The sequence below is a fragment of the Silene latifolia genome, chromosome 11 (genome assembly GCF_048544455.1).
Source record: "Silene latifolia isolate original U9 population chromosome 11, ASM4854445v1, whole genome shotgun sequence".
Lineage (NCBI taxonomy): Eukaryota > Viridiplantae > Streptophyta > Magnoliopsida > Caryophyllales > Caryophyllaceae > Silene > Silene latifolia.
Genome location: NC_133536.1, coordinates 88045191 through 88057839, shown reverse-complemented (window position 1 = coordinate 88057839; position 12649 = coordinate 88045191). Strand labels below are relative to the sequence as shown.

The 12649-nt window shown below is 37.8% G+C and overlaps 1 protein-coding gene across 1 annotated transcript; it reads right to left on the bottom strand.

The window, feature by feature from the left end:
* Nucleotides 1-641: 641 nt before the first annotated feature.
* On the bottom strand, nucleotides 642-10015 carry LOC141613644 (uncharacterized). The gene is made up of 6 exons (XM_074432387.1): nucleotides 9808-10015; nucleotides 9308-9570; nucleotides 1402-2193; nucleotides 1036-1284; nucleotides 942-985; nucleotides 642-852 (listed from the first exon to the last, which is right to left on the bottom strand). Exons 1-6 carry the CDS (start codon nucleotides 10013-10015, stop codon nucleotides 642-644), a joined length of 1767 nt encoding a protein of 588 aa, XP_074288488.1.
* Between the last annotated feature and the right edge of the window lie 2634 nt (nucleotides 10016-12649).

The window sequence follows — 12649 nt, the reverse complement described above, 5'->3', positions numbered from 1 at the left end:
GGAATATGGAAGCCCAGTAGGAGTGTAAAGTATGGAGAACAGATGTGACCAGAGTAAGCTTACCAGCATAAGATAGATGCTTTGCGCACCCCCCCCCCTCAAAAGCCCTGATTCTGGCAGTTATCTTATCAATCAGTTTTCTCCTTTCATTCTTAGTGATTTTCTTGGAAGAGATTGAAATACCTAAGTATTTGAAAGGTAGGGACCCTTGCTTAAACCCAGAAATCTGCAAAATATCAGCAATCACCTAGGTTCTGACTCCATTAAAATAAATCTCAATTTTGTTTTTATTTAGGCAAAGGCCTGAAGCAGCTGAAAAGGTAGCAAAAGCTCTAAGGATCCACATAATGGACACATCATTGCCTTTGTATAACAGGAGGAGATCATGTACAAATAATAAATGATTCAATTTCAGATGTCCACATAAGGGGTGGAATCTGAAATTGTCTTGTTGGCCAACCACAGTAATAATTCTTGACAGGTAGTCCATAAAAATGGTTAAAAGGAGAGGGATAAGGGATCCCCTTGTCTGAGCCCTCTCTTGCCTTTGAAGAATCCAAAAGAGCTCCCATTTAAAGTTGAAGAATATGAAGGGGTAGTAATACAGGTCATAACCCCGTCAGTAAATTGTTTAGGAAACTTCAAAGGTTGTAGCATCTGATACAAGAATTCCCACTCAACAAGTCATAGACTTTCTTCAATTCAATCTTTAGTAGACATCTACGAGAGGCATATTTCCTATTATACACTTGAACAATATCTTGGCAAATGAGGACATTTTCAACAATGTTCCTCCCTTTCACAAAGCCCCCTTCATTAATGCTCACTATATCAGGAAGAATCTCACCCAATCTATTACATAACAGCTTAGCAATACATTTATACAATGTATTGCAACAAGCTATTGGTCTAAATTCCATAACAGTTTTTTGGTTACTGACTTTGGAATAAGGGTAATATTAGTGGTGTTGAGTTGTTTTAGGAGCTGGACAGTATGAAAAAATCTTTAATAAGAGAACAGACATCCCCACCTACAATATCTTTGGAGTCTCTAAAAAATTGGCTAGTGTAGCCATCTGGGCCAGGACTCTTGGAGGTAGGTAGAGAGAAAATGCAGTGTTTTATTTCCTCATTGGCGACAGGCTTAAGAAAAATGCTTGTATGCTGCTCAGTTATACAGTTACCAGTTCTAATAGTTGGCTTATGCACCTTAGGAGTCTGACTAGTTGATCCTAAAAGATGCGTATAGTAGTCCAAAAAGGCATGCTCAATAGCCAGAGGGTCCTGGTGGAGGGAGCCAGAAGCATCAGATATTTAAAACACCTTGTTGTGAATTTGCCTTGCTTTGTTCTTACTATGGAAGTATTTGGAATTCTCATCTCCTCCCATATTCAATTCAACCTTAGCTTTCTGATGCAAGTAACTAGTTGTAGCTTTGCTCAGAGTTCTAAATGACTCATCGGCCTCTTGTTCTGCGGCTAATATATGATGATCATATGGATTGGAGTGCATTTGAGTCTGTAGGTCATCCAGAAGAAGTTTTGCTATCTTAGTGCTTTTTTCAATATCAGAGAATCTGTTTTTATTCAAATGTTTCAGAGGTTGCTTTAAGTTCCTGAGCTTAGTGACTACCTCGTACAGTTTAGCCCTAGCTATTTGTTTACCCCATTCCTGAGTGATGATGTTTGTAAAAGAAGGGTCCATGCTCCACATGTTGAAGTATATAAAAAAGGGTCTAATGTTTAAAACAACAGTTCTTCTATAACAGATGCATGGGCAATGATCAAAATTTCCTATATTCATGAATAAAGCCGAGCTATCAGGATATAAGTACATCCACTCAAGATTGTTAAGACATCTGTCTACTCTAGAGAAAACACGAGTTGTAGGATTTTGTTTGTTGTTCCAAGTGAAAAAAGAACCATGTGCTTGTATATCAGTCACCCCACAATACTCTACACAATGCCTGAAATCTCTGATATCACTCCAAAGAACATCACTGCCCAATCTTTCATTAAAGTGTAACAAAGAATTGAAATCTCCACATATGCACCAAGCTTTATCACATTGATCTTTAAGCTGATTTAGCTGTGCCCATAATCTTTGCCTATCAATGTCAGAATTAGAGCCATAAACAACAATATACAGAAACATGTCCCCAGAACTAATATCAGAAACTTCAACAGTAATTTGCTAATCAGAGCTATAAATTGCTTGGACATGGAAAATTTGAGGTATCCAAATAATCCAAAAACGACCTCCAGGATTATGCATATTATTGTTGATACCTCCCCAATGATGCCCTAAATTGTGAAGCACATAAACGAAATCTTGTGCTTTTATTTTTGTTTTCACTAGCGCAAATAAACCAAATTTATTTTGATAAAGGAATCTCCTAACTTCTAATTGTTTATGTGTGTTATTTATTCCTCTTATATTCCAAAATCCAAAATTATCCATTATCAGTGCAATGTTCACTACCACTCCCTTATGCCTCATCTATCACATTTTGTTTAGTATTCTTTGTAGGTGAGACTGCTGCCAAATAGGTTTTGCCAGAACTGAGATGTGAAACTACCACATGCTCCTACTATATGATGAGGCTAGTTGGTGTAGGAATCAGGGAGGAGTCATGTCTGGTGGGACCTGATACGTGCATTTTATATAGTCTTTTTAGCCTATTTTACGCACGTATTTCTATGCTTTTATCGTAGTTTATGCTACGAAATGCCCCGAATATGCTACTTTGGTGTATTTTGTCTTATTTGCAGGAATAGACTGGAAAGTAGTGAAATCAAGCCATTTACCGTCCATTTTGCATGCATTTGGAGGAAGAGATGATTTGGAGCGGGAAATGTTGCTGTCTTGGGATGCGTGAAGTGTTCCGGGAGCTAAAAGGACAAGTCAAGGCGAACTAACAAGAATTCTAAGCTGCTGAAGTTAATAACCACTCGATCGAGGACATTCTTAAGTCGATCGAGTGGTTTTAGGATGAATAAACAGTCGATCGAGCAGTTATATGGTCGATCGACCAGTTCTCTATATGCCCTTACTCGATCGAGCACTATTCTAGGTCGATCGAGCTGTTTCTGAGTGAAGTTCACTCGATCGAGTGATTTAAGTGGTCGATCGAGTGGATATTGCTTGACAATTTGGGCTTTTTAGTTATTTTCCGTCATTAGGTTTAACTTTACTCCTAATTTCTTATAAATAGGAGTAAAGGTTGTCATTTGTAATCATCCAACAATCCAACAATCCAACAATCGAATAATCCAGGGGGATCGACATACGTTACTTTCCCCTGTCACTTTCACTGTTACTTTTATTTCTTCATTTTCCGGACTTAATTCAGTATTTCCTTCTTCTCTTTTCTTCTTTAATTATTATTTAATGTTTATTATTCTTGCTTTAATTCTTGTTTCCCCCATTCCCATGTGTAGCTAATTCCCATAGTATGTTAGGATTAGGGAAGCCGTGGTAGCGATGCTTTAACTGTATTAAATAGATTAGACCTGCGATAGAAATTGTATTAGGCAATTTAATTGTTATCTGGTCGAATGTATGCATGCAGGAGACCATAATTCTAGTTAACCCCGACCTAGATCGAAAGATTGGAAGGGAAGGCTTGCTTAATTACAATAGGATATTGCAGTGAGGGCGAAAGTTAAGCTGTTTACACTCTAGGGCGGTTTAAGGACCGAAAGGTGACGACCATAGCTCTTCTTATCAATAGTCTAATCGCCTTAATATTCCCGATAGTATAAGATCCAATAGCTGCCACGGTGGACCGACTCCTAGCATACTCCTTTCTCTCTTGTTGTTAATTTCTCTTATTTTTCTCTCTCGCCTTAATCTCTAGTTTAGATACATCAATCAAAACCCCCAATTGTGACATTTAGACAGATAGATAGACAAATAGATAGTACACCGCCTCCCTGTGGAGATCGACCCTACTTGCCGCTGACTTCTGTTAGCAGTAATCTAGGTATTTTATTTTTGGTGTAGAAACGACCGCATCAAATTTTGGCGCCGTTGCCGGGGAGGCAATCTATTTATTTATTTGTTTAATTTTATCTGTTTTTAGCCTCAGGGGATTTTCCCCTTGAGGCCGTTTTACTCTTTTGTTTAGTGCTGTTTTGATAGGCCTTACAGGTACTACCTAGACAGTTCTAGGTGAAAGACAGTCAAAGGGAAGGCTTGAGTACCTTTGACCCATCACCGATGTCCCATTATATGGAACAGCCGGTGATCTACTACGGGAGATGTGGTTCTGCTGAGCACAATGCAGCTGTAGTTGTGCCGCCACATCCGCCATATCAAGGGCCGCCGCAACAAGATCCTCCTGATATACAAGAAGAAGAGATTGCGGAGCTGAAATCCTTACTGCAGACACTTGCATCTCAATTGCAAGATCGTGACCGAGAGAGGCAAGATCATGATAGACGCACTTCTTCGCGACTTGAAAAGCTCGAAACTGACATTGTTCAGTTAGCAGCTACGATACAAGAAGAAGAGGTTGCAGAACTGAGGCTTTTAATGGAGATACTTGCATCTCAAATACAGAATTATGATCGAGTGAGGCAAGAGAGTGATAGACGTGCGGATGCTCAAATCATTGAGCTGGAGTCTAAAATTGCTCGATTAACGGTGAGTCGGATAATTGGCAACCGAAGAGGTATACCTTGCTTGAGAACGGTTTTTCCCATGAAAAACCGTGTTGCCCAATGCTGAGAATGACTTTTATGACTCGGACGACGAGCTTCTATCACATTTCATTGCCCCACACGAGGATTTCAGCGCTGTAAAAGAGGAATCACTCGATCGAGTGACTTATATTAGTCGATCGAGTGATTTGCTAGGAGAAAATGCTCGATCGAGTGATAGCACTGCTCGATCGAGTGGAATTCAGGAGGAAGTTGGTCGATCGAGCGAGTACTTTGCTCGATCGACTGATTTGGCCATTGGGAGCTTAACTCCGTCACTTGGGTTCATATTGGATGACGAGTTTGACGATGATGAAGACTACGGTGAACCTCCCCTATTCACAGCCGAGTCGGATACACTTGAAGCTGCGACCTACGGGGCAGACTCCACTGAGGAGGTTGATGAAGAAGCAGTTGAGACGGTAATTGCTCCTAGCACGGATGAGGTATCACATTCTTTTGTCTGTGATTCCGTAGTTGAGAGCAACCAACCTGAGGTAGTAAACGGTAATTTTATTATTGTTTGTATATTACCTCGTCTGATTCACGCATGTCCTTTTAATGCTTTACCCCCTCCCATGTGGACATATAATTTAACTGATTTTCACCGTACATGTCATCTCAAAATTGCTAATTTGAATTTAACCCATAATGTATTGACGATTGCTCCCGCGCTCCTTTATTTTGTGGATAAGTTTAGGAGCGCTCATAGGAAATTTGTTCGACTTAAACAGTCTTATATTTTAATTTCCTATTCTGTTATTCCACTTTGGTGCTACTTATGCTGTTGTGTAGCACATGCGCAGCTATTTGACAGGTTGCTGCGCGCTTTGAGCTGTTTTGATTGTGATTAGTTGAGTGGCTCGAAGAAAAGAAGGTCGAGCTGGGACCTGACTGAAGCTAGCGCTATCCGGGAGGCAACCCGGCGATTTTATTTTGTTTTTATTTCAATTTCAGTTGTAATAAATGGTTTCTATACCATGAACTATCTCAGTAAGCTTGTTTTTGTTAGTATGCGGGCTGTTTTAATTTCACTTTGCAGAATTCATCGAGGACCGATCGATCGAGTAGTCACTCTACTCGATCGAGCACCTTAGCTGAGAGATCCTCTCGATCGAATAGATAAACCACTCGATCGAGTGCTGCGAAAAAAACTACTTGATCGACGGTGCACCATTCGATCGAAAGCGATTTGAATGCCCATTTCACTCGATCGACTACTGTTCAACTGCCATCGAGTGCCTTTGACTTGGATTAGCTTCCTGAGACGGTTTTCCGGGCCCTTAGCAACCTCCCATTTCATGGTCGGTTTGGGGAGGTCCCCCTATTCGCGCATTTGGTGAGTTTTCCGCTTTTTACTCTTTTCTCCCTCAGTTTGCATTTCCTTTCCATGTTTTGGTACAATGGGGGCATTGTACAGTTTGGTTTGGGGAGATTTTGCATCCATATCTGTGTCTGCATTTTGTTTTCATTGCATTTCAGTTATCACGTTTAATTTTCTGTTTGCATGTTTTTTTTTTTTTTTTTTTTTTTATTTCAAAAAAATTCAAAAAATTCCATAAAAATTGAAAAAAACTGTTAAAATTCAAAAAATTCACGTTTATTTTAGCATATAGGTTGAGTCGGAACGGTAGATTCCCATGATGAAATTGCTCTATATCTGTCTTTTTGCTTAAGCCTTGCATTAAACTATTATCTTATTAGCTTTGTCCTTTGCATAATCTACGAGTTTATGTTTAATTTAGCTGAACGAATAGACTTGACCTGAAATTTCGGCAACCTACTTATAATTTCTAAGGAATTAGAGCCTTATAAACTGGTGTCATTTATGACCAGTTTCATGTAGGATTGTGAGTAGTTACTCCTTGCATAACATGTATCATCAATTTGCACGTATATGAAATTCAATTGCTTTTTGCCGTCATACATTCGGGATAGTGGTTGGTGTCACATGCAGGGAGGTGCTTACATTTTCCCTTTTCTTTCATTTTTACCCATAAACTCCACATTAGCCAAATTTGCCAGTTGACCTTTAGCTACATCCAAATTTAGCCTGCCTTGTCAAGCTAGTTTAGATTGTTGTTTTGCGGTATGTATTCCCATTGTATCAAGTTTGGCGCATATTCTATTGAATCGGAGTTGGTAGTCTATGAAGAAAGGGAGGATGTTGAAAAAAGAATTCAAAAAAAAAAGAAAACGTGATGAAAAAAAGAATCGAAAAAAAAGAGAATTCAGAAAAGAAAAGAAGAAACCGAGAAAAATGAAAAAAAGAAAGAAGAAAAATTATGAAAAAAAAAAAAAGATGTTGTTAGTTGACGGTTTCTGCTCCTATGTTCTATCTTATATCATATGAGGAGTATGTTCAGTTTGGTTTGGTGAGTTTTATGCCAAATGAAGGGCATTGTGCTTATTCTATAATTGCGTAAGAATGGATGTTGATATATGGTTTTGTTTAGGTACTAGCTTGATCACCTATACCTCCACATTCCCATAAATGTTTTGCCTCTTCTTACCCATTGCCTCACTTTACCATATTTTTGTAAGCCCTCGGCTGTGACAGGACCTTGTTGGTTGGAATGTATGTACGGTAGCTAGAATTGTCTGTCATATTAGTTGCATGCATATTTATGTGAGTCGTAGTCTAGGTGAGCGACTATTTTCCTTTCTCTCTTACATATATATGTTCACCCTTTGCTTCATGAGAGAAAGAGTGATCCGTGAGAGTCCATTATTAAAGGTCTTGCAAGGTTGACGGTTCAGCTTTATTATAAACATCTTATAACTCGTTTGCATTTGACTGTTTTGCTATAAGTGTTAGTTTGCTTGCATTAAATTGGCTTAAGTGGGCATTTGTAGCTAGCTCTGAGTTATTTTTCCGTTCCATTAGCGTATAGTTTTGAGTTTACTCGAGGACGAGTAAAGGTTTGGTTTGGGGAGATTTGATACGTGCATTTTATATAGTCTTTTTAGCCTATTTTACGCACGTATTTCTATGCTTTTATCGTAGTTTATGCTACGAAATGCCCCGAATATGCTACTTTGGTGTATTTTGTCTTATTTGCAGGAATAGACTGGAAAGTAGTGAAATCAAGCCATTTACCGTCCATTTTGCATGCATTTGGAGGAAGAGATGATTTGGAGCGGGAAATGTTGCTGTCTTGGGATGCGTGAAGTGTTCCGGGAGCTAAAAGGACAAGTCAAGGCGAACTAACAAGAATTCTAAGTCATTGAAGTTAATAACCACTCGATCGAGGACATTCTTAAGTCGATCGAGTGGTTTTAGGATGAATAAACGATCGATCGAAAGCGATTATATGGTCGATCGACCAGTTCTCTATATGCCCTTACTCGATCGAGCACTATTCTAGGTCGATCGAGTGCTTTCAGTGAAGTTCACTCGATCGAGTGATTTAAGTGGTCGATCGAGTGGATATTGCTGACGGGCTGGGCTTTTTAGTTATTTTCCGTCATTAGGTTTAACTTTACTCCTAATTTCTTATAAATAGGAGTAAAGGTTGTCATTTGTAATCATCCAACAATCCAACAATCCAACAATCGAATAATCCAGGGGGATCGACATACGTTACTTTCCCCTGTCACTTTCACTGTTACTTTTATTTCTTCATTTTCCGGACTTAATTCAGTATTTCCTTCTTCTCTTTTCTTCTTTAATTATTATTTAATGTTTATTATTCTTGCTTTAATTCTTGTTTCCCCCATTCCCATGTGTAGCTAATTCCCATAGTATGTTAGGATTAGGGAAGCCGTGGTAGCGATACTTTAACTGTATTAAATAGATTAGACCTGCGATAGAAATTGTATTAGGCAATTTAATTGTTATCTGGTCGAATGTATGCATGCAGGAGACCATAATTCTAGTTAACCCCGACCTAGATCGAAAGATTGGAAGGGAAGGCTTGCTTAATTACAATAGGATATTTCAGTGAGGGCGAAAGTTAAGCTGTTTACACTCTAGGGCGGTTTAAGGACCGAAAGGTGACGACCATAGCTCTTCTTATCAATAGTCTAATCGCCTTAATATTCCCGATAGTATAAGATCCAATAGCTGCCACGGTGGACCGACTCCTAGCATACTCCTTTCTCTCTTGTTGTTAATTTCTCTTATTTTTCTCTCTCGCCTTAATCTCTAGTTTAGATACATCAATCAAAACCCCCAATTGTGACATTTAGACAGATAGATAGACAAATAGATAGTACACCGCCTCCCTGTGGAGATCGACCCTACTTGCCGCTGACTTCTGTTAGCAGTAATCTAGGTATTTTATTTTTGGTGTAGAAACGACCGCATCAGGACCACCAAATGGTAGGAAAGTAGGTGTAGACACCACGTTTTGTGCTGGGGCTCTTGGGGGGGGGGGGGGACTTGCCCTTATTGGGATAACAGTTGGTTTAGCCACTAGTCTCCAGACCTGAATTTGTCTTGGAGCAGCAGCCTTCTTCCTACTATCCTCCTTAGTATGGCCTATTCCTCTACAAGACCGACACACAACAGGCTTTCATTCATATTCCACAGATACACATACTTCAACTCATGTTTCATCCTTAAAGTATATTTTGTCAGGAAACTCTTGTCCAACGTTTACCTCCACCATAAGTCTGGCATAACCAAGTCTGGTCTTATCAAGGGTAGATTCATCTGCCCTCATATAAGTCCAAATTAAAGATACAAGTTTTCCCAGACATTTCTCTCCCTTAAATTTCAGACCTAGACCACAGAAGCGAATCCACACAGGCACGGCTTTAACATGTTCTTTTGCCATAGAAGCTATCCCAGACCATGGTTTGACAACAAGGGGTTTGTTCTCAAACATATGGAAACCTTGTTTCAAGACTAAATCTTTGCATTCTATTGTACGGAAGTGAACAAGAAAAGATCCATTGAGAAGGAAAGAAATTTTGTCGTACTTGTATTTACTCCAAATGTTATTGATAAACGCAGACATCCTAGCCTATGGTGGATTCCCACCCTAGACGTAACAAATAACTGCAGTTGACCAATACTCTAATTCCGGTTTGACATCCTCAATGTTAATTTGAATAAGATCTTACTGCTTCCGATTAGGAGAATTGGAACGATTCTTACCAGTAACTTGGGTCCACCCAGCTTCCTCCGCAATATGATTTTCTTCTGCCTCCAAGTCAACATCATCTTCAATCACCGCATCCAGATTTAGGACAGGAATCCCCACTATCTCGGTGACCGGCTTCATGGTCTTCACATCAGCAGATTGCGGAATTTCTATCACATCAGAACTGGATGCCGTAATGTCCAAATCAGTAGGTTGTTCCATTTCGTCACTATTATCAAGTCGAATAGTTTCTATGTTTGTAAATGAAAGACTCTTTAGCTTTGGATTTTAGTTTGTGTTTATTAAGAGAAGATTTTGATTTAGATCTCTTTGTCATTTGCAACTAAAACCCTAATTTTCTAGAGAGGATTTTCTCTCTCTAGAATTCATTCTCTCTCACGATATTATTGTCCTATTTTCAATTAAGGAAATTGGGGATAATATTATTGTCATGGAAGGAGTGGTAGTTTTAGAGTATGGATAATATTTTATGTATATTATTTTTCATTATAAAGTTCGAAAATGAGAAATTTATTTGAGTTATATTTAAAGGAAAATTGGACCAAAAAAATGAGATGGATTGAGTTATAATGTTATATATTTAGACTTGGTAAACGGCTCAATGGTGCTGAGTTCGAGTTCGGGTGATTTCGAGTTAGCCATATCAGATTAGATTGGGAAAAGCCTAGTCATTTTGAGTTTCAATTCTACTAGTGAATGCGTTATTACGGACATTTCAACTGCGACTCCTTCTGGTCAGCCATTTCGGTTATGAGCTTCTAATTAGGTTATTTACAGATCAAAAATGATTTTACAAGTAAATGTATTTTTTTTTAAACGAGAAAGGTGTTTTGATTATAACTAAGACTTACGGACGTGTTTAATAAATGATCTTTTCTTAAAATGGACATAATACAACATGTGATTTGAAATAAGCTTTTTCATGTCACCTTGGGTCATCTCACATCAATTCATCTTCGGGTAAATTGGGATAGGGTTAGGTCATTTTATGTCAGGACTATTACAGGTCAAACAAAGCTCAGGTCGGGTCAAGTCAATTTGGACTCGGGACATATTCGAGCAGGGGCGTAGCTATTAAGGAGCAAGGGGTAGCATATGCTACCCCAAACTCAAAAAAAATGGTTGTGAAGACTAGATCTTGCGACCCCAAAAAATCCTCATTTACGGATAATGATAAATAAGTTAAGCGTTAGATTGTCCATTAAATGATTGGTAGCCTGGTGGTAAGACTACTGCATTCCCTTTAGTTGGCCCAAGTTCGACTCTTGGGATTAGCATATTCTTTTATAAATTTTTCTCATTTACAATTGCTAGATTGTTTTGGTGTATCATACGATGAATGCTCAACTATAAACCAGCTTGGATTATGAAATAAATTCATATATCAGTAAAATACGAGATCAAAGTCAATTATTTATTTAAGAAAACTCATTTTAGAAAAAAGGAATTCAATAATTGATTCAAGTTTTAATTTTTCTTAAATCGGAACACGAGATCAATTATAATCGTAGATATTTTGGTTAGTAGTAAATCAAAATTGTTATGTTTTATTTCACAAATTCTCGTTTAAGACGGGCATTATCTGTCTTAAGCTTAAGACGGGTCAAATACATAGCAAATCACCCCACTTTTTGCCTAGAAAAGACAAAAATTTTTGTCTTTATTACCACCATGTGGTAGTATTTGACCCATCTTTACCTGAAGACGGATATTGCCGTCTTAAGCAAGACTTACTAGTTTTATTTAGATTGACAAAATTGTTATTTGAATACAAAACCAACTATACGTATAGAAGATTTGAAGGATAAAATCAACGCTAGTTGTTTATATATATAACAACAAAGTCAAAATTATTTTATTTTATTTTTTTTAGATCGGAATCGTACCTTTATTTTGTAAAAAAATATTTGGGTTCGATAACCTAAACGAGAAAAAAAATAAGTTTCCAAAATCGGATTATTTCAGTTCGATTTTGTTATGCTAAGCTAAATTTTTTTGCTACCCCATATATGAAGTTCTGGCTCCGCCCCTGTTCGAGTTCGATCAATTTCGTATTCTGGGTCCGTCTTTTCAAAACGCATTAATTTTGACAAGTCTAGTAATATGGTTGTAGACTTGTAGTATGATTGATTACAATGTTTTATAGTACGGCCACAAAACATAACATATGGTAGTGACCCAAAGAAGAGAGTAGATCCAAAAAATGCAGCATTATGTAGACCAGAAAAGAGGGGAAAGATGTGAATAATTGAGGGAGAAGTGGGGAAATCTGAACATGCGAGGCTTAGATAGAATGTTGGGCAACAAAACAAATTGTCTGGAATAACTCAGATTTTTAACATGCACGACAGTTGTATCTACGGGGCCTACTTAACACTCACCCACTTTTATTTCTGCTCCTTTACGTTATCTCTCTTTTTCGACTATTTTCGGCTTATGTTTATGATCATGTACTCCGTATTTAAAGTCCTTTAATACAATTAGTAATCTATAAATATTATTAAAAGGCTAGACATTAAATGCCACGTAGACAAATGTGAAATGGCAACATAATTGTGACGTGGCAAAATATAATCCACGTGGAAATACTAGCATAGTAGTACACATGAAAAAAAATTATCAATTCCATATTTAAAAGTTACTCGCATAATTAATGGTAAAAAACTAAATTTAGATAATTTTAATTTCATAGGATAATTTTTAAATCACTCTCATGCAAAGTGGATTTAATAATAATAATAATAATCTATAAATATAATTAAAAAGTAAGCCAAACTATCAACCATCAACTATATGTCTTATTTTAATTTCATAAGATAATTTATAAACCACTCT